At 47.1% G+C, this 24,110-nt stretch overlaps 1 protein-coding gene across 12 annotated transcripts in view; it reads right to left on the bottom strand.

Annotated features, from left to right (window-relative positions):
- Positions 1–221: 221 nt before the first annotated feature.
- Positions 222–24,110, bottom strand: part of LOC120906825 (neuroglian) — a 46,046-nt gene continuing 22,157 nt past the window's right edge. For 5 of the 12 annotated variants that reach the window (XM_040318874.1, XM_040318872.1, XM_040318873.1 and 2 more), the window contains exons 5-9: positions 11,381–14,191; positions 10,974–11,305; positions 10,672–10,882; positions 6,419–6,537; positions 222–2,356 (exon numbers count right to left, since the gene is read on the bottom strand). In XM_040318874.1, coding sequence (XP_040174808.1) covers positions 2,226–2,356; positions 6,419–6,537; positions 10,672–10,882; positions 10,974–11,305; positions 11,381–14,191 — 3,604 coding nt within the window. In that variant the 3' untranslated portion in view covers positions 222–2,225. Of the gene's footprint in view, positions 2,357–2,990; positions 4,391–6,418; positions 6,538–10,671; positions 10,883–10,973; positions 11,306–11,380; positions 14,192–24,110 lie in introns of those variants that run through there. The other 7 variants (XM_040318875.1, XM_040318877.1, XM_040318879.1 and 4 more) reach the window with 7 other exon arrangements.

The raw sequence follows: 24,110 nt of genomic DNA on the forward strand, positions 1-24,110 counted from the left end.
TCGCACCGGCACGCCGAGAAGCGAAACAAAATTGGTTAGCTAAAATGAAAACGAAAAAGGACAAAATTAAAAGACATGTACAAAAAAAAAAAATAAACTAAAACTTTTACCTTTTGAAAAACACAACCGCAATAAAAAAGAATACCTAAAAGATGAAAAAATAAATAGAAGAATGGGAAAAAGAAACGTAACAGCAACGAAAGAAAAAACAAACAAACAAATACAGTTCCTAGTAATGTTTTATTTATAAATTATGTTAAAGATAAAGATTTTCTGCTTCGCGCTTTCGCACAACGGGTGTGTGCTGCTGTCGTATGGGAGAGTGTTTAATGGGAAGTGAAAGAACAAATATTGTTTTTCTCGATTACTTTTCGCGCAAGTTCTTACATAAAACCGACACACGGTTTGCTAACACGACGCCCGAGTGGTTCGTTCGTTTCGTTACTATGTTATATATATATATATATATATTGTACGGGAGCTTTTTTGTTGCTGTTTTTGTTCCTTCTGTGTGCTGTTAGAAGAGATTCGTTTCACTTGTATTGGGCACTTCCGCCCTCCCCAGAGCACAACAGCCCTATTTGGAGGCCTTAAAGACCACAGGCACAGGCACTGTTTTCCGTGGCAGCGGCACCATCATCCAAAGCGACACACTTCGCTCGGACCGGGGGTTTACACCACGAAAGGTTTACAAAACAAGCGAAAAACGGGAGCGGGGGATGAGAGAAAGTACACGTAAAGATATAACAACAACCTGACACTTAGTAGTTATAGCTGCACAAATCTAGAGTTTCGTTGTTGCCTCCGTTGGGTTTCGCTATTTTTCGCAACTGAAGCTGCACTAACACTTAGGGCGACGATAACAATATTCATAGTCAAAATAAGAGAGAGTTCGTGTTTTACTTTTCCTACAAAAAAAAGGCGTCTCAGAGTTTGGTTTTCGCAACCTATACGAACAACAACACGTAGCGTAAAATCGTAAAATCGTGGAGAGCGTGAGTGTAAGATTTACACGTAAGATATTACAATTTGGACGTAACAAAGTTTCAAGATTGTGTTGAACTGAACCCCCTCGCGCAAAAACTCCTAACACAGCAACGCCACACACACACCTTGTCCTGCATCCTTTTTCGTGTTTTTACCGTGTTTTGGAAAGGAAATGTTTTGCAAACGAACGAGATTTTTATTGTGCGCGGAGTTCATGTGTCGAAATAAAACAAAAAAATATTATTGAGATTCAGTTTCTAGTCTTTGATAAAAAAGTGAGGTGATTTTCTGTATATGTGTATGCGTTTCGCTAATGCACAGAATCATTAGGCTTACCGGGGCGGCTCCCACACACACGGGGCAAAGGCCTCAAATACGAACGATTGCTAAATCTGTGCGCCTGTGCCGCCCTTGAGCTTTCTAGACGTTTCACACGCTGAGATTCTTAAACCAGATGGTATTCATGAGAAAAATGAAAAAAAGGAAAATGAATAGAAAATCAAACAATATTACACCATCAAGCGATTCTCGCATCCTTTGCGATCGTTTCACACCAAGTGGTACTGAAAGAATGAAAGGGATAAAAAGGAAAAACGCCACAACACACCCCTCCTCTTTCTCTACTGTTTCTCTTCCTCCACGCTCTCTGTATGGTTCGATGATCGTTCACTGACAATGGGGTTTGGCGCGACAAGCTTTTCCCATATCCTTCTCCTGCCGCTACGTTGTTTAATACTTTTGCTAGCAATCGTCAACAGCTTTCTGTTTTTAAAAGCGCTTTCCCCTAACCACTTCTTTTGTGTCTTGTGATTTACTATTCACTCATCTGCTACCGAGAAACGCAAAATAAAAACGGAATTACATTAAGAGAGCGAGATAGAGAGCGAGAGAGATGGAGGGAAGTTTTACTCTACCTCAAAGCCGATTAAATTCTTAACGTTTTCATCAGATGCGCGGGCAGTGTCTTGCAAATTAATCCCTCCCCTTCTAGCATTCGCTTGCCCTCTCTCCCTTTCTCTTTCTCTCGCTGTATCCATTAAGTATTTCCTAACATTTTCAAATAGTTTCTCCTCACGAGTGAGTGGCTTCGAAGTGTGCTACAAGCGCGTGTGTTGTGCTGCTGTTGCTGCTGCTGTCGCTTTTAAACACGGTAGTCGAGGCTGCTCGCTGCCCGGGTGAAAGATGATCTTGTGACGCGCGCGCGCGTGTGTGTGTGTGGTTGCACACGAGCACACACTTTAGACGTACGTTGCCATGCCTGCGTTGGCGCCCTGGAGCGATGGATTCTGCGGCGTCGACTGTGCGCTAACGGGCGGCTTGCCCGGCACGTACTGGCCAATGAAGGAGCCATCCTCGGTGAACTGGCCACCTGTGAGTTGGGAAGGGGTGGAGGGGGGAGAAGAAAACCGAGAAAACAATTAGTAAGGTCAAATCGGGTAAGATGGTAGAGAATACAAACACTAGGTGTGTATGTGTGTATGTGTGTGTATGTGTGTATGTGTGTGTATGTGTGTGTATGTGTGTATGTGTGTATGTGTGTATGTGTGTATGTGTGTATGTGTATGTGTATTATATGTATGTGTATGTGTCTGTGTCTGTGTATGTGTATGTGTCTGTGTCTGTGTGTGACTAGTCGTATCAAAAAGATCTAGGAGTGTGTGTAGAGCGTATTGAAAAATAAAATAAAATTTCATAAAAATAGAACATAAAACATTCGTGCTAACAACTAAAAGTGGAAATCATAAGTACCTACACATAATTGCGTGCGCTCAGTGCAACGCGGAAGCGTTTGGAGAGGGGAGAGAGCTTGAGGGAGGTCGCTCCGGATAACCGAAAAAAAAACAAAAACCAGCAAAAACGGAACACTCATAACTCGGACACCTTCTACGGCTTCTTCTTTTTACGGTTTTGATTGCTCGGCTGTGTTGTGTTTTCGATGGTTGAGAAGGTGGCGTCGTGCGTGCTGGTCGTGATGGAGTCGTCGCGTTGTAATGATTTCTGCATTTTTTTTTTTTCGTTCACGGAACCCGCTCAACACCCCGGGTAGGAAGGTGTACACGTATGTTTGGGTGGCGGCGGCGGATCAAGGACAGCAAATTCGCAGTAGTTCTCTCCCATACCCCCCCCCCCCCCCTCTTTTCTTGGACGCTCTATCTTGTACGCTTGTGAACAACACGCTGTGTACGCGCTTCTCTCTACAATGTTTGTGTGTGCTTGCTGTGATGTTCCGTGAATTATTTCGATTCGTTGCACTATGCTAACCTTACTAACACATCCTACCGGCCCGCCCGGGTGGTCCTATTTCAATTAAATGTAAAACTTCTTCACTTTCTACCAGCATCCTTTTTTGTGTGTGATCTCTCTAGTAATCTATGTTCAAAACTCTATTCGGGGTGGGTTTTTACAACAATATTGCGCTCACTATTACGAGAAAAAAAATAAACTAACAAACAAACACATAGTTATTAGGTGTGATGATTTCACTTTTGATTTTGCTCACTAGTTTTCACAATGCTTTTTTTTCTTCACCCCCCGCCGAGCGCGATTGACATTTAAAACTACATCCTAGCACAAACGCATCATCTCACGTGCGCGAATGATGTGTGTGTGTTTGTGTGTACACCTAAACTTAAAATAAAAAACAACGGATTTTCCTTCCCATCCGCCGGCCGGGAGGGGTGGCCGGAGAGATAAAAAAGGGGTATCGTGCGGTTCCCGGACTAACACACCAATATTCTTCCCCGGCCCGTTTTTATTGGGGGCCATTTTTCATCGCTTCGATTGCTTACTAGCTAGTGTAGTGGCTTTCTTATTTCTGTTTTATTGCGCAAAAAAACTAGTTCGACGCAGTTGGAGGGAGAGTTGATGCGTGGGGAGAGGTGGGAAAGGAAAGCAGCGGTTGTGGATTTTTCTATGTTTGTTTTAGTGAGCTTTGAAACTCAATCCATAATTACAGAGAATCGATATTGGAGAGCATCATTTCGGTATAGAATATTCAAATTAGCCTTTTGAGCTGTAACTGTCCCTTAATCATACTCCCCCTTTTCCCAACTCTCGCCGTTCCTGTTACTCTTTTAATCCTAATACATTCTCTTCTTTCGTAACGCTAACATGAATTCGGCTTTCGTTTCCAATCCACATTTACTCTACAATCTGTACGCTACTGTTGCGCGGGCAAAAAAGGGGGAAAGGTAAGCGCGTACGTATACACGCTAGAAAGCCGACTTGGACAAAAAAAAAGAAGAAGTGGTGTAGCTCTACAACGATTTTTTTTCCTAAAAAAAAACACACACACACATCCCTCACTAAACTAGTGTTGCGAACGCCTGCGAATTGCTATCCGCATTTTTGCCACCCTTCCGGCCGTACTGTCCAATGAAGGAACCGTCCTCATTCATACCTTCTGCAGCATACACACACACACACAGGCGGCACGACGCGTAGCCGAGTAGAAGAAGGGTGAGGAAAACATAATGCGGGAAAAGAAATGGAAAATGAAAGAAAACGGAAAATCAAAATTAAATAAATATATATAAAGCAATTAGAAAATGATACACAAACGAGGAAAGATATCGTTTGATACGGTTTCTAGCTTCGGGGAAGACACAAAACCAGTGGTGAAAAACGTGTGATAGTATAAATCTGTACACTATTGTATATATGTGTATATATATATATATATAAAGTTGCTGTGTGGGTATATATGTTAAAATTAAGTGCAACTTGTTTGTCTAACTTTAAAAAAAAACTATAATAACACAGCCAGAGAAAAACAAGCAAGCTTTAACATGTTTTAATGAAATTGCACATAATATTGAGAAAAAAAAAACAACATTTCATTACTGAGGTACAAACAGGGAAAGGATAAAACAGAGAAGAAATAAAAAAAAACATGAAAAAGTTCGAAGCAAACACAGGTTGGTGGGATTGAACGGGCGATTAATGGAGCGAGTAGCGGTTGTGTGGAAAACATAATCAACACACAGAAAAAGAAAGCAAGACAAAACCAAAACTCAAAGGACACAAAAACCAAAAACTCTTCAAAATCATATAAAAACAAAGCAACAACACACAAAAACGATTAAAATGCGCACAAGACACAGGAGAGGCAAGGGGAAAACGCACAGCGGGGGGAGTTGGGGGACGCGATATTTAAAAGGCACTTTTGGGTCGGCTCAGTGCGAGGATGAACCGTTTGTGGTGGTGCGGGAAAAAAAGCAAACAAGCGCGACGCGGAGAGTTATAAAAGCTCGCTGCTTTTTTCTTTTTTTTTTGCGCGCGCAAAGGATTGATTTATAACTATCGAGACAAGGGAAGGGTTTTTTTTTTAAATTAACTTTTATAGAGACTTTCATCAAGGAAGGGGCAACTGGGGTGTGTTAAAGTAAGTTAAACGAAATATTCTAAATCTAAAGCTAGCAAAAAACTGGCATGTAAACCCACGCCCGTAACCTCAACCGTAGGAAATCAAACCCCCTGGGTTGTTAAAGTAATGCAACTAAAATAGAATATAAAAGAGATAAATCGCAAAAGCACCTAGAATAGAGGACTATAAATAGAAAAGTATAAGAGAGAAAACAAATAAGAGAAAATGTAACATAAAAATAGAAAGAACAAACGAAAGATATGATCGAAATCAACAGCGAAAACAGTAAGTGTGAGACTAAAAAGGACTAATATCGTTTGAATAGTGAATGAATAGAACGAAAACCGAAAAAAATATTGGGATGCACAAAGAAATGTGTTGGAATAAAATGAACCACTCCTCCCACCACACATAGCTAATAAATCTATCATATATATAATGGGTGAGTTGTTATGATGGGTGGTGTGGTGGTGTGTGTAATAATAATCGAGGTAAATGATGAATGTAGAATGTTTCGTTACTAACCCAAGGTACTAATAACTGATGCATGACGCAATTAGATGTACAGAGAAAGAGAGAGTGAGAGTGAGAGAGAGATAATGGATGGCACGAATAAATGATAGAAAGAGAGATGTAGAAAGAGAAAGAGAAAAAACATGGGATGAGTTATAGGTGTGACTGTGAGCGGCGACAACAAGAGTGTGTGCGGGTGGGCGGGCGGCGGTGTGTGAACCCCGTCCGACAGGTCGGTTGGACGGGCTGTAGGTGGGTGGATGGGTGTATGGAATGTTGGTTGATGTGATTGACACAGTAGGATGAAGAAAAAGAATATGAAAATAAAAGGACACACAGAGCGAGTCACATGATCTGTGGTGCTGATGATGGCAGGAGGAAATTCAATATAGAACACACACATCATAGCAAAGAGTGATGGGTAGAAGAATATATGTATTATGAGCAGAGAGAGAGAGAGAGAGAAAAGAAAAAAGGAAGAAAAGAGGATGGGGGTTTGTTTGGTGGCTGGGGCATGGCAGTGGTAGTAGCATAACACAACACAAACATTACCTGTATCACCTTCACCGTATTCCGCCATGGAATCTGTATCACTTTCCGGTCCTACTTTTTGCGAGTTCAGCGATTGTCGGCCCTGGCTTTTATTGTCCAAACTGTAATCACGTAAAACACTACACTCCATTTGGTATCAAAGCAGTGGACGGCTACCGTCCGTGGCTATTGTTTTTAGTATGTAATGTTGTGGGTATCGGGAGGGTGGTTTTGGGTGGTTTCATTATGGGGGAGGGATTGGAGGGGGATGAGAGGGGTCGAGGGAGGAGTGATGGTTGGGCAAAAAGGCTAATCATTAGCTCCCAACAACTGGGGTTAGAATGTATCCACCCAGCAACGAACAAACACGACATGTTTTCGCTTAAAGCGATTTTTGACTATGTTTTCCGTTGCTTGGAGAGGAGGGGGGGGGGGTAAACGATGTCTATCCTTTTTAACTCATCATACTTTTTTTTTAATGGACAAATAAGGAAGAAAAGAATGAAAACAAGTTTTCAAAGTGAATCGGTAAAAATGGGCATTAGGTGGACGTTGCTACCAAGAGATTGTCAGTTGTGGGAGAATGGAAAGTTTCGGTTGGTAGTTTCGACCTTTCAGCACAGCCGACACTCTTCCAATAGAGCCGAATGTGACATTTTACTAACACAATGTGGGATGAGGATGGGTGAGGAAGTTATGGATACAAAACGGGGTACGATGTTAACCGGAAACAGAGTGCGTTCGGTTATATCTCAAAGCTGATATTTACACACCCCGGAGGAGCCCAAGTACTCATCGCAGGGACACGAAAAAAAACAAGCTCAATATTTACACATTCGAGAACTTTCAAACGTATTTCTTCGATCGTTTTTTATCATCTTTTTTGCCTTATTAGAAGTAAAATGCTAGTATTAACCATAGTTATCAACAGGAACTGTGTGAGTCCAGTGTCTGGTAGTAATATTGTTTTGGTTTTTGGTGTGCATCTTTTTCGAATCGGAAGCCGTGAAACATGTTGTTCGATTAACGGAAGGTTTTTAGTAAATGCTACCCCGTTTTCTATACTAAGGCCTTAACACCTAGCAGAGCATTCAATAATACACTTCTGAAAGATCTACATACTGAATGCAGGTTACGGCAGTCACCGAGTGTGTTGGAAACAGTAACCGAGTAGATATTTAATTTGAAGATGAAGAAATACGTTAAACGCCCAAGAAGTTAGGGATATGTTAGGATGCGATGACGACATACTAATAATTACGTCCAAATATTGGAAGATACATCAAGAAGATACAACTTGTGCTATTATATGTGTGTGATGAGCTTTAAGGATGAAGGGGGAGATGCACGCATGTGAGAAAAGTGTTTTTGGGTAGCAAGAGGGCTATAAGAGGATCGTTCTAATTATATAATACCGATTTTATTAGCAGTGTATGAGAGGTTACGCTTAAATGGAAGGAATATAAAGGTATGACAGGAGCAGGCAGAGGGTGCGGGATGAATGGTTTTTATATGAGCTAGGGCGAGGTAGACCAAGTAGAAGTAGAATTAGAAAAGGAAAGATCTCCAACGGTTATACAGTTAAAAACAATAGCATAGGGCGGTTTTGGAAAGTAAGTACATGTACAAATGTGTTATTTATCTAACAGATGCTTAAACACTAGGAGGATGTTAAAGAGTATTTATATAGCTTATATATATGCCTACACAGGAAAGATAGAGAGAACGATTAGTTAGAAAGAGGGTGGGGTGAAGAGAAGGAACCAGTGCAGATGCAGATGAGATGCAATTAGGGATGAAAGGGAATTGGCCTGAAGATAATAGATGCTGCCGCGGCGGCTTTTGGGGTGAAAACACGCACGGAACGGAGGCGCGCTGAAAACGTGTGCTGGAATGGGTTAGTGTATTTGGAAGATGTAATGCACGTGTGTGGGGTGTGGGAGTGGAACGGTGTGAGTAACAGCACTTTTTTGTTTCAATTTGAACAAAACCAAATTTTATGCACAAACGACTGTTTTGAATAATTCCTCATAAAAGTTCATCCAATTTGCAGCACTGTGCGGTGTGCTTGTAGCAAAAGGGAAGTAATGATTGTGTCAAGCGACAAATGCTCACAACTGTTACATCTTCCAGCAAAATGTGTCCTAATCAGTGCTGCAAAATGTCATGATCATCACTTACTTGGTCATGACTTTTTCTCCCAATGGTAATCACGACGTTCTTGGCAGGTTCTTTCTCGCTTTGTCTGGTTTGATTGTCTTTCTAGTCAAACAGAGCGTGAAAATATGCTCATTTTGTTTCTTGAAAACACTCGCACGCACAGCATATCTTCCATGACTATCACCGACAGAAAATATCACGACCAAGTGACGGACCAAGAGGTTGGTTGCACAAAATGTGATAGTGTGATGGTCACACCATTTCATCCACTGTTTGAGTCTCACCTCTGATCATCACAGTAGAGCTCGTGACACTCACATGATTTTGTTTCAGCCGAAAATTGTCATGACTATGTCAGTGACATTTTGCAAAACTGGTCACAGTAAAAAAAAGTCATGACAAATGTCACGATTGATCACACCAAACGTTTTGATTATCACCTCTGATTATCACAATTGAGTAGGTGACGTTGACATGGAGTTGGTTTCAGTCAGATTTTGTTTATGACATTGACAGTGACAATTTGCAGCACTGGTCCCAATGGATCGTGTGTGTTTGTGTGGGGGAGGGGGGTGGTTTGTGTGAGTGAGTTAACAAGCGTTTGCTCTGTACAATTGTTGCCAACAATCGCGCCTACCGCCGGCGGTACGCAGTCTTCCGAAAACGCTGAAAACCCAAACACCGAGAGGTTAATGCAAAATTTACCTTCAAGTACCAGGAACCACAACAAACCGTCACCTTCATGCCGCTCCCCTCCCGTGCGTCCCCTTGCATTGGAGACAAAGGGCGAAGGGAGGGAAGCGCTTTAGAGAGAACTTAACCATACATTAACAGACACAGCTTCCAGACACTGTTAAAAGCTCCACACACACAGAGTGAGAGAGAGAGAGAGAGGCGTAGGGCTTCTCAGCAGTAGTGTTTAGACGGAAAATGGGGGATGGATGATGATTGTTGCTGTTGTTGGTTAAGTTTCATTCGATTAAGAAGTGAGGAAGGAAAAACAGATTGGCGAAGGAGATGATCATGAAGGGAATGGTGGTCAAGGGGTATTACAGCAGGAGAGAGAGAGAGTACGTACTGATAGAAAGTGAAGATGATATATACACACGCACGAAAACTGAATGAACAAAGAGTTAGATAGAGAGAGGGAGGATCCTAGAATAGGATCTTTAAATACAAATGTGTTTTCAAACAGAGCGAAAATTTGAAAGGGCGCAGCGCAGCTTCATGAGTCAGAGGGCGGCAGCAAAGGAAGGTTTGGCTACTAATCTACAGAGTGTAAATTCAGAATAAAAAAACACAAACACACACACACGAAGCGTGCGCGTGAAAATTGGAGCAGCAGATCGAAACGGGCAATGGAGAGATATTTTGTCGTGTACGTCATAGAGCGAGCGGGAAAATACACGCGACAAAAATTGAACATGGAAGATGGAAAAAAGACACACACACGAAAGGTAACTGTGTGTGTGAGTGCATGTGGAAGATGAAATCTTGCGATTGAAGTAACAGAAAAAAGCAGCGCAGCGCGTTAGGCACAAACGGTGTCAGATACAATAACAATAATAGAAACTCGCAATTTGTTACGTTAACAAAAACCAAACGCAACGCTGCAGAGAAAACAACAAATCCGGCAACACACACCAGGCAAAATGGAAACAGAGATTAGGAAGTTTACAGTTTACGAAAACAAATCAAGGGTAACAGCAGCAACATCAGTTGCCATCTCGTGAGGCGCACAAGAGACGAGGGTCTAGAAGACCCAATTTTGGGGTTTTGGACCCCCTTTACTGTCGCATACGCAAATCAAGGGCAGTGGAGTTTTTCGCGAGAAAAGAGGCTTCCTCTTGCGTACGTACGGAGTTTTTGTGTAGTATATATAGGATTAGAAGGAAACAGAACAGGAAAATTAGCTTGAAGAGCACAAAGGGGTTTTTTGTTGTTTTTGTTGTTGGGGGATAGGGAACGACTTAAATAAGATGGTTAAAAAGTATCCCCTCTTTGCGGGCTGCGTTTATGTGTGCGCAAGACACACACGCGCAGCAAAGCAAAAGGAGAAAACGAAACGGGCGGGCGCTGCTGTGGCCACCTGCGCGGGCGCACACACAACTTACGGTTGCGAGTACTCCGGGAAGCCGCCCTCCTCGGTGTAGTCGTTGCGGCCGTTGGCCAGCTCCCGATCGTGCACGTCGTATTTGCCGCCCCGGTTGCGCTTCACGATGCAGATGATGATCAGCACCAGTATGAGGAACGCGATCGCCAGCATCATGCCGATGAACCAGCCGGCCGTCGCAATGTTATCGCCCGGCACCTTCACGGAGCTCTCTGGAAGGCGAAAGGTGTGGAGTTTGAAATTATGAAAAACAGTTAAAAAAAGAGAAAAAGGCTCATTTGAAAGCCCTTTCAGTGTACGTACGGATGCCGTAGGTGTCGACTTCCTGCGTGGCCGATTCCGTCTGATATTCGCCGTCGACCGACACGACCCGGAACTCGTACAGATGGTCCGGGTTGATGCCGTGCACGACCAGATAGTTTTCGTACAGCTCCGGATCGGTCGTCTGCCAGCTCGACTCGTCCTTGACGCGGTACTTGACGTAGAAGTGCGAACCAGCCTTGCCGCCGAGGGCCGGCTGCCACACGACCTTAATGTTGGCGAGCCCGTTCTCCGACCGGATGTTTTCCCAGTAGAAGTTGGGTACGTCCGGCGGCAGACCCAGTCCGGACGAGGTGGCCCGCTCGATGTAGAAGCTGCAGTGATGCGAAAAGAGAAAAAATAAAACATTAAAATGCCCGTTTCGGGGAACACGTGCCATCCCCACTTACTCTTGACCTTCACCAGCCTTGGTGGTGGCGACGACGTGAATACGATACTTGGCAGCCGGCTTCAGGCGGCCCAGCTTCGCCTCCAGCACGGCCGGATCGGAGATGTGCGGTTCGCGCTCCATCCGCGGGCCGACCGTCGTGCCCTTCACCTCCTCGTAGTAGATCCGGTAACCGGTGAGCTTGCCGTTCGGTTGCAGCGGTTTCTTCCAGCGCAGCAGGAACGCGGACGACCCGAGTGGGTACGCCTCGAGCGCCTGGATCGTGTTCGGCACGCCCTCGGGCGTGTCGAACGACAGCGTCGTGCTGGCCGGCCCATTGTACCGGCCGTTGTACGCGAGGATGCGGGCGTAGTTGGTCGCGTCCGGCACGAAGTCCGTCACGAGCGCCTGCTTCGAGTCGGGGGTGATCAGTATCTCGCGCAGATTCTCCTCGCCATCCGCCTCGGTCCAGGTTTGGATCTTGTAGCCCTTGAAGTGGCCGCGCAGCGATTCGGGCGTCACCGGGTTCCAGCTGAGGATGGCCGCCGTCGGTGTGGTCACCTGGATCAGCGTAAAGTTGGCCGGCGCATCGAGCGGCGTATCCTCCCCGCTGTACGCCATGATTTCCCACGGGCCCGAGTTCGCTTCGCCGCGATCGTTCAGCGCCACCACCTTCACGCTGTAGCGCGTAAACGTCGGCAAACCTTCGACCGTGTAGGACGACTGGCGCCAGTCGCGCACGTCCGCCGAGTTCCACTCCGCGCCGGGTATGTCCCGCCGCCAGTAGACGCGATAGTGCAGACCGGGCGCGTTGTGATCGACCTGCGCGAGCGGGCGCCACTTAATAACGAGATTGGTCGGCGTCGTGCCTTCGCCCTCGAGATTGTCCGGGTTTTTGTACGGCACGCTCGACTCGGTCGTGCAGACGTCGCTGTGGCCGGACGGCAGCGACCGGCCGACCTTGTTCACCGCAATCACGCGGAAGGTGTAGTTGTTCCAGGGCGTGGTGTTCACCGTCCAGGCAAAGTCCGTGCCGGGCACGTCGTCCGACAGCACGTCGTACGTGTCGGGCGTGAACGAGGTGTTGTACTCGATGATGTAGTTCAGGATCGGGGACCGGTTGTCGCCGTTCGAGATCCACTCGATCTGGGCCACCTTGCCCTTGCAGTTGACGCGCGTCAGCGTCGGCGGGTTCGGCCGGTCCATCACGGTGAGCGTCGCGTTCGCCATCACCTCGTCCAGGTCGGTGCGGGCCAGACAGGTGTAGGTGCCCGTGTCCAGCTCGATCGTTTTCGAAATCATCAGCGAGTTGTCGGAGGTGCGGATGAAGCGCGGCTGGTTCTCGAAGTCGATGATCTCGCCCTTGGTCAGCCACTCGATCGTCAGCTCGAGCGACGAGTCGGCGATCGCGTTACAGCGGAACGTGACGGTCGTGCCCGCCTCCGCCTCGTAGTCCTGCGGCGGATCGTTAATGACCGTGCGCTCCTTCACGATCAGCTCGCCGGACGCCGACTTGCTGCCGAGATTGTTCACCGCGTGGCACGTGTACTCGCCCGCGTCGTCGAACTTCACGTCGCGGATGAACAGGTCGCCGCTCGGCATCGTCTGGTACCGGCCGCCGGTCAGCTCGCGGTCGTTCCGCAGCCACTTGACCTGCGGCTTCGGCGCACCGAACACCCGGCACGTCATCGTCACGTTGCGCTGGTCGACGGTGAACTCGCGCTTGGGCGGGTCGGTAATTTCCGGCGCGAGCGCCAGCACGTTCAGGTACACGTCCTTGTACACGTAGCCGAGCGAGTTGGTCGCGTTACAGCCGTAGTTGCCCGTGTCGCTCTTCTGCAGCTTGCTGATGTAGATGCTGGACGAGCCGACGATGCGGCGCGCATTGCTCTGGCTCACGTCGATCTGCTTGCCGTTGTGGATCCACATGATGTTCGGCTTCGGGTTGCCGGCCGCCTCGCACTTAAACTCGGCCGTCTCGCCCTCCGCCGCGTTCACGATCTCCGGCTCGACCGTGAAGTACGGCACCGCGTTTACCGCCAGGTTGATCGAGTACGAGTCCGCCTGCCCGACGCCGTTCGACACCTCGCACGTGTACGTGCCCGCATCCTCCGACGAGACGCGCCGTATCTTGAGCGACTTGCCGTAGTTGTCCTGCTGGATCTTGTCGTTCCACACGATCGCCCGCCCGTTCTTCGTCCAGACCGTCTCGGGCAGCGGCGTGCCGCCGTAGATGCAGAACAGCTCGATCTGCTTGCCCTTCAGCGCGACCTCGTTCTTGCGCGACACGTACTGGCGCTGGGGCGGGTGCCGGTTCTGGGCCGCCGAGATGCCCGTCTGCTTTACCTGCAGCAGCACCCGGTTGCCGATCTTGTACTCGCTGCGAAACACGGACGAGGCGGCACAGGCGTAGAAGAAGTCGTTCGATTCGTCGTCGCGCGTCACGTTCGAGAACCACAGGTTGCCCTCCGGGTCGAGCGTCATGCGCGAGTTGTTGATGCTCCGGATGCCCCCGTCCATGTTCTGGATCATCCAGTAGACGTTCGGCTTCGGCCAGCCGTCCGGCGGCTGGCACACCAGCTTGAACGGTTTGCCCTCGTCCGCCTGCAGCGTTTGCGGCGAACCGTCCTTGAACGAGTTCAGCTCCGCCTTGCGCACAAACACCGAGTTGGAGGTGGCGGTACCGTGCTCGTTCTCCGCGAAGCACTGGTACTGGCCGAGATCTTCGTCGCGCGGTGACGTAATTACCAGCGTACCACGCCCCGGCTGCTGGGACATCCGGTCGTCGTACGTTTGCCATTCGAACTTTTTGCCGTTCTTGATCCAACGGTATCTGTGCGGGAGGAGAGGGAAAGCAATCAAAGATGAAGGTTAGAAAAGGGGTTTGGTGGAAGCATTTGATTTTTCTCTCTCTCTCTCTAAACAATTTCCGGTAAAAAAAAACACACTAACAGCAGAGCTCAGCGATTTTTCGTCCAAGCAAAAGGGACGGGGCATATAAAAATCTTCCAAACATGTTTGTGTCTTTCACGTTTTGTTGGAATTTGCCAACGAGCGTTAGGGTGGTAGCTATCGCCTATCAAAACGATCATGTTCGGACGGCCAACGGAAGGAAGACGGCCACCAAAACGTCGTGGTGTGTGCCTTGCGCTTTTCTCCCCCGCTGGGCCGGATACGCGCGCGCCGCCATTATTAAATTAGGTTTGCCTAGCCGTATGCCTAAACAACTAACAACTGTCCAAAAGATGGTGGGGAAGCGAGCAGTAACAGCAACACACACACACACGCAACAAACACTTTCAACCCGAAAGTTCATGCTGCGCGAAGCTATCTTTGGAATCCATCGGCCCGGCATAAATTGAACTCAATTGTCGTACCAGCGCAAGCAGAGCATGCGGCCATAGGCGGAGAAGATCCCAACACAAAGTTGCCCTCCTCTACTTCGAAGACACTGGAAGCGTGTGTGTGTGTGTGTCTCGAGTGGCGAAACCTCGTGGATTACACATTATTTGCATTATTTACCGAGCAGGATGACTGTCCCGGTGTCTTTAAAGGGCCGTTGGGCACTACGAGAGGAATACATTTTGCAGTGACACGATGCTCAACAATCTCCACAATTGTTAGCAGAGTCTAAGGAGAGTGTGCGCGTGTTCCAGCAGATGCCTCATTACGGCGGATGACATCTAACAGTGTACCGGGAGGAGTTAGATATAGCGTCTAAAACGGAGGACATCCTGTAGATGTTAAACCATAACATCTGAGCAGTTCCTCATGGCGCACAAGGTCGCTAACAACTGTTTCCTGGATGAAGAAGTTGAGGGGGAAAAAACAGTTGCTCCTATGTACTCTGAGCGCACACGAGAGCAGGTGTGACGGGGAGTAATACTGACATACATAGTATGACAGGCAGTAATGAGAACAGAATTCCATTCCAACCAACTAGACGACCGGTTTAATGAGCCGTGACCGGAATATAGCATCACCATGTGTACCATTCACCGGCGCGCACCAACCCCTGCTGCAGGATATCTCCACTAAAAGAGGGTAGGGTATGGTGGCCGGTGTGTGGTGGAAGATAGCGAGTTTGAACGCGACCTTGCAACAGACATGCGGCACCACCACCATCAGGAGCGGCTTCGCATAGCGTCATCAGCGATAGATATATATAAATATATATTTACATATCAGAGCATTGGAGCATTGCATACACGCCACACACACACACGCGCGCGCGTGCACACAACCCATCTCCTCCTGCTTCTACTCTTGCACTCTCTTTCTCCCCACGCGTATCGGTGTGTATTTATATCTGCACGAATTGACCGTGCAGATGACATGAGCATGGGGATGATGGGCGATTGTGTCTTGCAGTTTACCCCGCTATCATCGGAATCACCGAAAGAGTGACATCATCGCTCAAATAGTCAAGCGACAGAAGAAAAAAAAGTTGCGCGTGTGTGTGTGTTTGTGTGTGCGTTCGTGTCAGTATCTATTTGTTGCAGCTGTAGAGGTGTAGAAAAGAGAAGGCTAGGAATGTGAGGAAGATGACGAAACCTAAGAGTCGTTTGACAGGTGGTCGTCGCTCGAGTGCAACAACAACGGGAATGTAAAGCCTCTCTAGCAGTAGTGCTCCATAATGGTGACATATTGAAGTAAGTGAACGGTGTGTAAGGCGATGGGGACGGCAACGCGAGAAATCTTTAACTGTGCTGTCATAGTTAGTTAGCCCGGTCCTCAGCGTACCAAAGAGCAAAGAGCAGCAATGGGATGGGGGAATCATCAGATTGTTTTTGCTTTCCGTTCTCTGCTTTTCGCATCTCCAATGTTTGTGTCTTGCCACCCTGAAGACGCTTTGGGAGGGTCTTTTGATGGACCATAATGTTGGGTTTTATCGATTTCGAGAAGGAGCAAACGGTTTGGAGTCCGTCGTTGGGTCTGGAGGCAATGGAGTGTTGGGAGACCGGAGAGAGATCAAAACCCCAATGCCCCCGGGAGGTTAAACAAATAACATTGAAGACAAACTTAGCAGGATAGTTAAAAGAGAGATCCGACGTTGGGAAGTGACCGATTTTTCGTGCTTTGATGGTCCCCCACATATATCCCCTCCTCTCTTTCGAAATGTGATGATTGAATGACTAAAGAGAAGGGGAGTGAAGTAATGATGTCATGCCAGAATATTCCAAGAACTTTACATCGATGGCGTATGCACAGCCGAAGCGATCGAAGCGCGTACTTGGGGACGGCCACTCAGACTCCTCCTTTGTCACACTGTCATGTTCTCCATCTAAAAGCCGCTTCATAAGATATTCAAATTATATACAATTACGTAATCTGTCGCCATACGCCCCTAACTAGCCCATACGGGTTGTGGAGCGAGCGCGATGCCGTTCGCGATTTGTGCCATTTCCTTCCATAGAAGGGAAACACGACGCTTTCGTGATATTGCTCCGGAGGTGGAGGGGGATAGTGATACCCAACTATCTGCAAGAATGTTTGCATATCGGAATTGGACCCAAACACACACACGCGCGCACGCCAATAAAATAGCCTGTGTGGCATAATATGGCGAAACATCCGGAGGAACATTGAGAACATTGGAACGAACAAAATAGCTTGGAATATTGGCTAGAGTGCCTCGGATTGTCTCCATTTCCCTTGTATTGACAAAAACACTAGCGAGGGTTATTAGTGAATCTCACAATCTTCCCTGGTGTCTAACTACTGGGGCCGAATTTCAGGATGTGGGTGTCCAATGTTTTCATTGTTGGAGATAGCGCTCCCTCTTACACATCCCATGAGGTGATTGCCATTTTGAATGTGTACACACCAACTTCGGCTGTTTTCTGGAGTCCACCGTGTACACTTTGTAGGATTCTTGAAAGTTCTTCAACGGATAAATATTTTTAAGTTACCGCTAGGTTCTCCCTTTTCAAGAATATAAATTAAGCCTTACATAAGACGACTTCACGCAGGCGATTAACGGCGCGCCCGGGAGCTTCTCGTCGAAATCAATACTTCGTTCCGCAGCTACCTCTTATACTCCACTACCGCATGGGTTCGGGGCCCTAAAGCGAAGCCTAACTAATGAACGCTTTTCCCTCTTCTCTTCGCGCACCTTTCTTTCTGCCAGCTCCGGGGGCATTTCTTACGCCCTGCTGATCACCACCACCACCACCGCTCCTCCTTCTCCTCCTAATCGGGGCATCTGGGTACCATAAATTTATGCGAACGCCGCCGGACCATTCATTTTTATGAGACCCTCCCTAGCAATACAACACAGAAACGGGGAATGAAGTGCGAGAAAGCGAAAACCTCCAACTAAGCGGGAAGAGAGCGAAAGAGAGAGAGGGAAAGGGAGAGATAAGGAGGAGACAGGGTAAGGTGGCCGGTTCCGGTTGTGAACGTTAATAAAATGACCCTTTCTTCCTCGCGGTCGAGGTCTTTCGTTAACCGGTGCCCGGGGCTTAAGTGAGTGAATTAATTTTGAAAAGGGAGTCAACAAACACACCACTACTGCCTAAGCCTGTGGTTGAAGAAGAAAAGTGAGGTTATAGTTTTCCGCTCCGCAGGAGGGTCGATTCGCACACGATAAAAACTAAAATGGCAACAACACTCGCTGCCCATTGCTCGCTCGCGCTCTTCCCCGAAACAGTGCCCTTCGGGCGACATTGACGGCACAACGGGTCAGTGCGGGGTTGTGGGAGGAAGGTTGCCATTTTGGCAAGTCCCAGAGATACCTCATGTGTTGTGTGGGTGTGTGTGTGTGTGAGTTCGGGAGAGACGAAAACATCGATTAAAACCCCATCAAACAATCATCGAAACGTGAGGAACCGTCTGGACGCATCGATTTGTCAGGATAAACACGCTCTTGCCGGGCAGGCAGACCCAGGGAAAGCGACAATGGATATGTATTCTCGTTTTGCACCGAGGAGTGTGTTGCTCCTCCGCCATATGGTTGTCTCCTTGTCTCAGGAGAGACAGGGATATGCTCCCAACACCGGATGTGTCGGGCTGTCGGGCGACCGGTGTGTTCTAGTGCACCGCAGCGCTTTGTGAGGTGCATTTAAATAAATATAAATTCTCACTCGCCATATGTCTCCCCTCCTATGCGCTTTTCCCTTTCCCAGGACCGATTTCGACTCCGCCAGGATATGTGCGCGCTTCACTGGAGCGGAACCGTGTGGAGTTTTAACGGGAAGGGAGTATGCTGGAGTCTAACAGAACACACACACGCACACCAAGCATTCGGTTATCCTGTCAAAAACAAAAGCCTGGCCTCCCCGGGGGGGATGATGCGCGCTATGCACCCCAACAACTTGAAATTCTTTAGGCACAACAGTTTTAGTCACACACACTGAAGTCGTAGAATTTCTTGAAAGGATTAGTCTACAGGATTATTGGCACCAGACCAGATCGGTAGGATCATTTCTCAGTTAGACACCAAATCCTGACTATTGGAGCGCTGTAAAGATGATTTCGGAAACGGGAATAGTAGTAGCTCTACAGAAATTCTCCAATAGATTTTGTGTCTCAGGCGCTGCGCACACGTCATATATACGTAATGATGCGTCCTACGAACAGACCAACTTTGTCGTCTATTTATCATCTCCACATCATTGCTAATCATTGTCCAAAATGTCGTCCAAAACCTCCAGGAAAGCATCTCGCGCTCCAAAACAACCAGAGTTTGACATTCTTCAAATTTACCAAAATTTGGAGGTGAGAACCAGAAACCAGAATTTGACGGTTCCATTAGTTGTGCACACACATCCGATTTGAGATGCACGACGCACATTTGCCAACCCTACCACCCTCCGTTTAAAAGCCTGAGTCTTGATGGGAAAAAATGAAACCTCCGCACATAGCTCTCTCTTTTTCGCTTAGTCTTTTTTGCCAACAGTGCTACCATTTCGCTCCGCTTGTTGGTGGCCGAGCGTGGTTTTGGGTTACCAATTCCCCTTTCCCGCGTTCCGTTTGCATGCAGTTGCTGTGTTTGGTTGCTGTTCTCCTTTGGCCGGACCTTTTGTGCGTTGCATTATTCGCGCGGGCAGGGCGAAACGGGGAAAGGACCGCCACCGCAATACCCTGTGTAACGGATACAGCGTATGTCGTAACCCCGGCGGGACACATGGCAGCGAGCAAAAGCGTTTGTCCGTAGCGGCGCCAAGGCAAGAGGTCAAAACCGTGCCGTCACGCGGGCCAAATCACGCTGGTCCCCCGGCCCGGCCTGGTGGTGGTGTACATTACACACCCGGTAAGTGGTCTCTAAAATATATCCTCCCGACCGACGACCCGGGTGTGGTGTGTGTTTGGAGTGAGTCGGAGATTTCGGAAGCGACAATTATTAACGACTGCCCAATTATCCTTCCCTGGGCTGGTTTGCCGGTCCCGTTTGCTGACGCTTTTCTATTAAGGGATGTGTGTGTGTGTGTGCGCATGTGTGTGTTGGGAATGTTTTTATGGGTTTCTGGGTTGTCAGGGTGCGGGTACCCGATGCGTTACAGCGCACACACAACGGCAAGAGCCTGATGGACGTAGAACAGATGGTTTTCCAACTGACGCGACACTCGGGCAGAAGAAAATCCTCAGCAGGGAGCTGTTGTCACGCGGCCGAACATCAGGGTCCTTCTTCTTGATCCTTACGGTACACAGCACACACACACACACACACACACACGGCTCAAGGTACCTCCGGCGTACGTGTGTATAAGGGAAGCAACCCGCTCACACACACACACACACACACACACACACACACACACAGCTGTTTGTTTCCATCCTAATCCAATCGGGAATTGTTTCCGTTCCGGTCAATTTAGGGATGCAACAATCTCATTTCATTTGCAGGCGCAAAACTGTCCGGTGTGCACGCAGCAAAGTTTGCAGGGAACTAATTGCTTCCCAAATGGCGTACGAGTTTGGCGCGACCACGCACAAACCCATTAGGAGAAAGCGAGCAAGCCATTGAAGTGCTCCCGCCACTGAAAGGGACGCGAGGGAAAGAAGGATGGAGTTGTGTTTGGGTTTGGAATTAGAATTAACCGCACCGCGCAAAAGGGACCCACCATTTGCGCTCCCCTTGCAACTGTCCCGCATATCATCATGGTGTTGGTTTGCGGGCGCGTGCCGCAAGTATTAATGTCCGTCATATTTTCCCATCAATATCCGTGTCTCCCGGCCCTCATTATTGGAGGCGTTTTTCCTCGCCTTTCCGGTGTGTATTAATGGGTAAATATAGACACACACACGCACACGCACACATAGCACACCCGGGAGCTGTTAACATTAACGGATTGTTTATTGGAAAACTTTTGCCCAAGCGCACGCTTTGGACATATGCCTTGTGGCTGGCCCGGATTGGCTTGGGACCAAAAAAAGCGGCCGTGATTATAATAGCGCTCTTATAAACAGCATTCCACAGCACACCACCAGCCGTGTCCTAATATTAGACGATCTCAATCAATGCTCCTCTGGATTGTACGACAGACGGTGATGCAATTTGGCCACCATCGAACCTCAATTGCCGCTGGAAATTCCATGGGGCAAACGCAAGAGGCAAGCGAGTTGAATGGTTCCCCCTTGTTTTGATTCCAGCTTTCAATCAGCGGTCAGGTCGGTAAAAAACAAAACAAAATTAGACTCAATCAAGTCCGCTGCTGGTTTGATAAGTTCAGAAGTCCAGCCAGAAGCGTCGCAAAGCTCAATTAACAAGCTGTAAACAAGGTATGCGGTTACGTGCAGTCGGTAGAACACGAGGCTGGCGCAATAAAGCAGGTAATATTGCAAAAAAACGAACAGAGCCATGAATCAATGAAGTTTATAAAAAGCAAATAAATAAATATTGACAAGTGTTGTAAAACTTTACAGCAGGAAGATTGCAATGATGAAAGAGAGAAAACCATAAAACAAGGATAATATGCAAGATGAAACCATTTGAAGCGCACAAAAAGAAGCTAATAAAAACACAAGACAAAAAGAGAATCGAAGAGCTGGAGCAAAAACGACGCAGGCTATTAAGACAGATAATAAGAGCTCGTGTGTGCTGCTGCGCTCTTGCAACGACCAAAAAGAGCCAAAACCAAAACACATGGAACTCGTCCCGATCGTGCCTAAAAGAACGTGATCACCACCCATCTCTGCTCCTGTTCTTCTTTCCCCTTCTCCTCGCCTTTCCCGTTGCTTCGTCTTGCTCATTTCTCCCACCCGTTTAACCTAGTTTTGCCATCGATTTTCACCCTACCCGCGTGTCGTGCGTGAGTGGAGCAAAGGCCCTGTGTATGTGTGTGCGTGTGTGTGTGTGGAGATGTACGCGACCGGCTGTTATGTTTTTTTTCTCTTCACCCTCTTAATTCCTCTAAAACCACTTTCCCCTTGCGGTCGTCGTGTGGCGCGCGTGTGTGTGCGCGCTCTTTAAATAGGGTTCGCGCCCCGCTTCTCCCCCGCTTCGTGTGCCCTTGCCGCAAAGTAGCAAAACCGACACCGCGCCGCACGCGGGTTGCGCGCGGCCAAGAGAAAAACGGTTCCGTGTAACCTGATACTGCGTGCGCCGCTTAAGGACGAGCAGGCCGGGGCGGGCGGGCGGCTGTGTCGAGAAAGACGAGTCGGGCACAAACATAACCTCCTTTTTTCTTTGCTTCCCCGGCCGTTCGGGTTTCACAAGTTTGGGTGTGTGTGGGAGAACGCGCCTTCAGTTTGTTTTTCTTCTCTTGCCCATTTTCTTCACTCTCGCTCACTTAGGAGCTGTGTCAGGCGGAGCTGCAGCAGCGAAGACAATCGCAAAGCCGCGCATGCAAAGCGGGAGACATTATTGCATCGGCCGCCCTGAGGGGTTGTTCGGTCACAAGACGGGAAACGAGGGAGTAGAGGTGCCATAAAGGAGCGATCGGCACGGACACACCGTTGGTAGGGGCAATGGTTTTGTAATTGATACATTAACCTTCTCCTCCGTTTGACGCGCCCATTAGCCGGGCGAGACCGGCTAGCAGCAGCCGTCACCGTTGTAAAAAGCCCATCTTGTCACCCGGCGACGTTGACATTGCGTTGTAAAACAGAGAAAAGAGGCGCTAAGGAGCGCAGAAGCGACTCTGTGTTGTTTGCAGAGTGTCACCAGGCGCACTTTACAGACGATTATCAAACATTACTCAAACGTTCTAGTTGTTGCTGCAATTGCTGCTAAAACAAGGTAGAAGTACATCGCGTAGGAGGTTTGTCGCATGAAATTAAAAGAAAAATTATCCCAACGCAACGAGACAATTTCACGAGTTATTTCACATGATATCTCAACATCAATAGTTTGATTTATTTCAAGCATAGACACTCATAACTGAATAGAAATGCAGCAACAATTTTGAGAACCGAGAACTGAGACATAAACCATTTTCAAACCAACCAAATCAATGTTTGGCCAAGTGCACATGATCAGAAACGACACGAAAGAACAAACGGAGCAAAATAGACACCCTAATGCATTATTACATACAGGCAAGATAAACTTAATGTCTCAAAATGTATGCATTGGAGTGCAGAGGATCAACAAGTTTAACAGGCTTATTCTATTCCTGCAGCCGAGATGTCACGACGTTGAGTTAAATATTGCTATTTTCCAAGATTTACTTTGAAACGAAACTAAACCGATTCCAATAGAGGTAGGTATCGAGGCTTCCAGAGAAACGTATCAAGTAGTTGAGTTCTATCCACGAAAGCGTCTACCAGTTCTTTCGATGTCAGAGATGATTCAAGCCCGTAATTCCTCGCTATGAAAAACCCCTAGCGAAAACTGAATCGTAATCAATGTTTTGGCAGTTTTGAAGTAAAATATTTCAAGGTTTTGCCTTGGAAAAGAAGTACTTTTTTCAATTAAACTATGAATATCTATGAACTAAACGCCATTCAAACCTAGTTTTGTGTACCAACATGACACAAAAGAGATACTCAAATTCAATTATATAGGAATAGATCATTAAAGGGTTTTCAAAGTCATATTCGATTGTGTACATCATTATTCGCCGCCTATTCGATAATTTGAAACAGCTACAGAATACAATGTATTCGCATCACAGTAAAGTTTTAGTTCTTACACATGATTTTCAACACATCACAAAGAACTGTCAACTGTTCGCCTCGATTAATTTGCCGCAACAAACTTCTAAAACAACAAGCACATTTCAAAGAGCAATCGAGCAATCCATTACTCGCCGAATCCAAGATGTTTTTCAACAGCTGTCAAATGGTGTATTTGCTTCAATATGAAATTTCAGTTATTCACATTATTTTCAGTATATAACAATGAACTGTCAAACACAATCCAGCTTGAGTCGTGTTGAACATCTTGCTGAAGAAATTAAACATCATGATGATGGAAATGATGTACCAGAATGATGTGGATTGACATGTTGCACGCGGTGAATAACAATTTTTAGATTCGAAAGTGACTTCGAAAACTCTGTAAAATAAACCACTAAGTATGATTTTCAACACTTCAACGGTCTGTTGCCATCGTTTGTTTCACCGGGGTTTAAAAACCCGGATCTCATCACAGTTGACCGTTGAAGTGTTGAAAATCATACTGAAGAAATTAAAAATGATTATGATGAAAATGAAATCATCCGAGTGATGTGGAATAACTTCTTGCACGCGGCGAAAAACAATGTTAACATTAGAAAGTAACTAGTTCGACAATAAGTCTCAATTAATATTGCAAGAAAGATTAAAAAGCAGTGATACGATTTATCCAAAGAAAGGAAGGCAAATTT

Source organism: Anopheles arabiensis, chromosome X (genome assembly GCF_016920715.1).
Source record: "Anopheles arabiensis isolate DONGOLA chromosome X, AaraD3, whole genome shotgun sequence".
Classification (NCBI taxonomy): domain Eukaryota; kingdom Metazoa; phylum Arthropoda; class Insecta; order Diptera; family Culicidae; genus Anopheles; species Anopheles arabiensis.